Raw genomic sequence first — 1,948 nt, 5'->3', positions numbered from 1 at the left:
CGTCTGGACGGTGAACTTTTATTCATCTGCCCCGCTGTGTACCAACTTGGGCAGGAGCGCCTAAACTAAATACTTCAGGATTATTTAATCTTGTGACATGTAGCTTTTGTGAAACTCCACGGGGGCTTAAGTTGTATAACATCTGTCCATTCCATCTGCATAGTCCCTCCGGCAAGCCATCGGCCAATAGCCGCAAGGGACTTTTACAGTTTTCACCAGCAAGTTCCAAAGTGTCCTTCTGGATCAAGCCATTGAGGCGACGGAAAGCCCTCAATTTGCCTGGGTAAAGTGCAAAGTTGTATTTCTAGAGAAAGAGCTCTGAAAGACAGGTTTTGTTTTGCACGGGTCGTGTACAGCTCCCTAATCCAGTCATTTGTTTTCTAAATTTATTTACCAAGTTTAATTACGTGATAGCAGTAGCTTCAATATAAAAAAGAAGGAGAAAACATGAGAACCCCAAAAAGGCAATCCATCAGAGGATTCTTCGACAAACATCAAGTCAAAAAACAGCATGGAATGAACATAGAGATAATTTTGCGGCTGAGGCAGGAACAAAGGAAAAACAACGAATGACATCGTGAAAATGGTGATCATTAAATTGGTCTTGAAAATCATCCTACATGGAAATGAAGACAGCAGCAAAAATGGGGATATGGAAACAGCAGCAGCAGATCGGTATAGGGAACAAAGTAGGGGGTACTAATATGACTAGCGTGAAAAATTTAAACAAGTTTATCAGAGTGTGGTGGGTAGTTTGAAGCTCGGGAGGGATCTACGGATAAAGTGATTGGTTTCCGATTGGAATCAACATCGACATTGTGGATGGTGAATTCGAGAGGGTTGTTGGAAGGGGAAGGGTTCATGAGAAGGTGTTCAGGAAGGGGGGGCAGCGGAGGAAGGTTGGGCATAGAGAACGAGTTCTGGACGGCCATAGATAGAGGGGAGATTTCGCGGTTACTAGAATCGATCGAAGGGGATTGAGGCCAACTGTTTTGATCGAATGAGGATGGCTCAATATGTCCTTGGTTATGACACCATCGTTGGAAGTCGTTTATAGAATCAGATCTCTGTGCATCATCGCTTTTCGGCTCTGGTGCGAAAAAAGCCGGAGGATGATGAGCTGGGTCTTCTATTTGGAAGACCGGTTTGGCATCGGCTGGGGTTTTTACTGACAGTGCACTTGCGGGTAAATTATAATATAATCCAGTTGCCTTTGTTGGGGATTGATATGCATCATACTCCTCGGCTCGTTCAGACTGACTGTAGCCCGGTGCATTGGCACTTGATTCTGGAACAAAGTGGTGTCCAGCGGCGCCTAAGGAGCCGACCTCGAAAGAATTCTTGACGCGGCAGCTCGGCTTGCGGGCGATAAGCAAGGAAGGGAATGGTTGGGATAACTCGGTGGTTGGCGGCTGTGGACCTTTGGCATCATAATCATCAACGATGATAGGGATGTTGACGTCCAAGTTCCGCAGCCGGGCAAGATCCGCCTCTAGTGTGGCCTCGATGCTTGCCCGTTTTTCATGGATCAACTCGCCTGGTTCGTAGAGACCGAAGTTTGAGCTGCGCATCCGTTTGGCTTCCTGGCGCATCCGTGATTTCTCCCGTCGACGCTGCAGATACCAAACGCCGGCGACGACAGCGACGATGACGACCAAGACGGCAAAGATTGAGCCGACCACTGGCCCCGCCATACTGTTACTGGATCCAGGCGGATTGTTGTCAGAGGACGCATCTGAGGAAGAGGAGGTATCGGCATTCGGTGGAGCTACCGGGGACTTGGCAGACGTCCCTGTAATCGACTTTGGATGGCTGGTAGAGTTTACCGAGGCAGATTGGACGGCAATGGGTGACGCAACGCTTGTGGGGATACTTTTTGCTGCCTGAGATATCGATGTATGTTGGATGGGCGAATCCGTAATTGGCAGACTGCTTGTGACTGGTGCTA

The 1,948-nt window shown here is 48.2% G+C and overlaps 1 protein-coding gene across 1 annotated transcript; it reads right to left on the bottom strand.

The window, feature by feature from the left end:
- Positions 1–722: 722 nt before the first annotated feature.
- On the bottom strand, positions 723–1,694 carry PtA15_6A265 (uncharacterized protein; the record flags this gene model as incomplete). Its single annotated transcript, XM_053169952.1, has 1 exon — positions 723–1,694. The coding sequence occupies one exon, from the start codon at positions 1,692–1,694 to the stop codon at positions 723–725; it is 972 nt and encodes a 323-aa protein (XP_053021192.1).
- Between the last annotated feature and the right edge of the window lie 254 nt (positions 1,695–1,948).

This window comes from Puccinia triticina, chromosome 6A (assembly GCF_026914185.1).
Source record: "Puccinia triticina chromosome 6A, complete sequence".
Taxonomy (NCBI): Eukaryota; Fungi; Basidiomycota; class Pucciniomycetes; order Pucciniales; family Pucciniaceae; genus Puccinia; species Puccinia triticina.
Note: the sequence above shows the minus strand (reverse complement) of the source record. Positions and strands in the feature narration are given on the sequence as shown.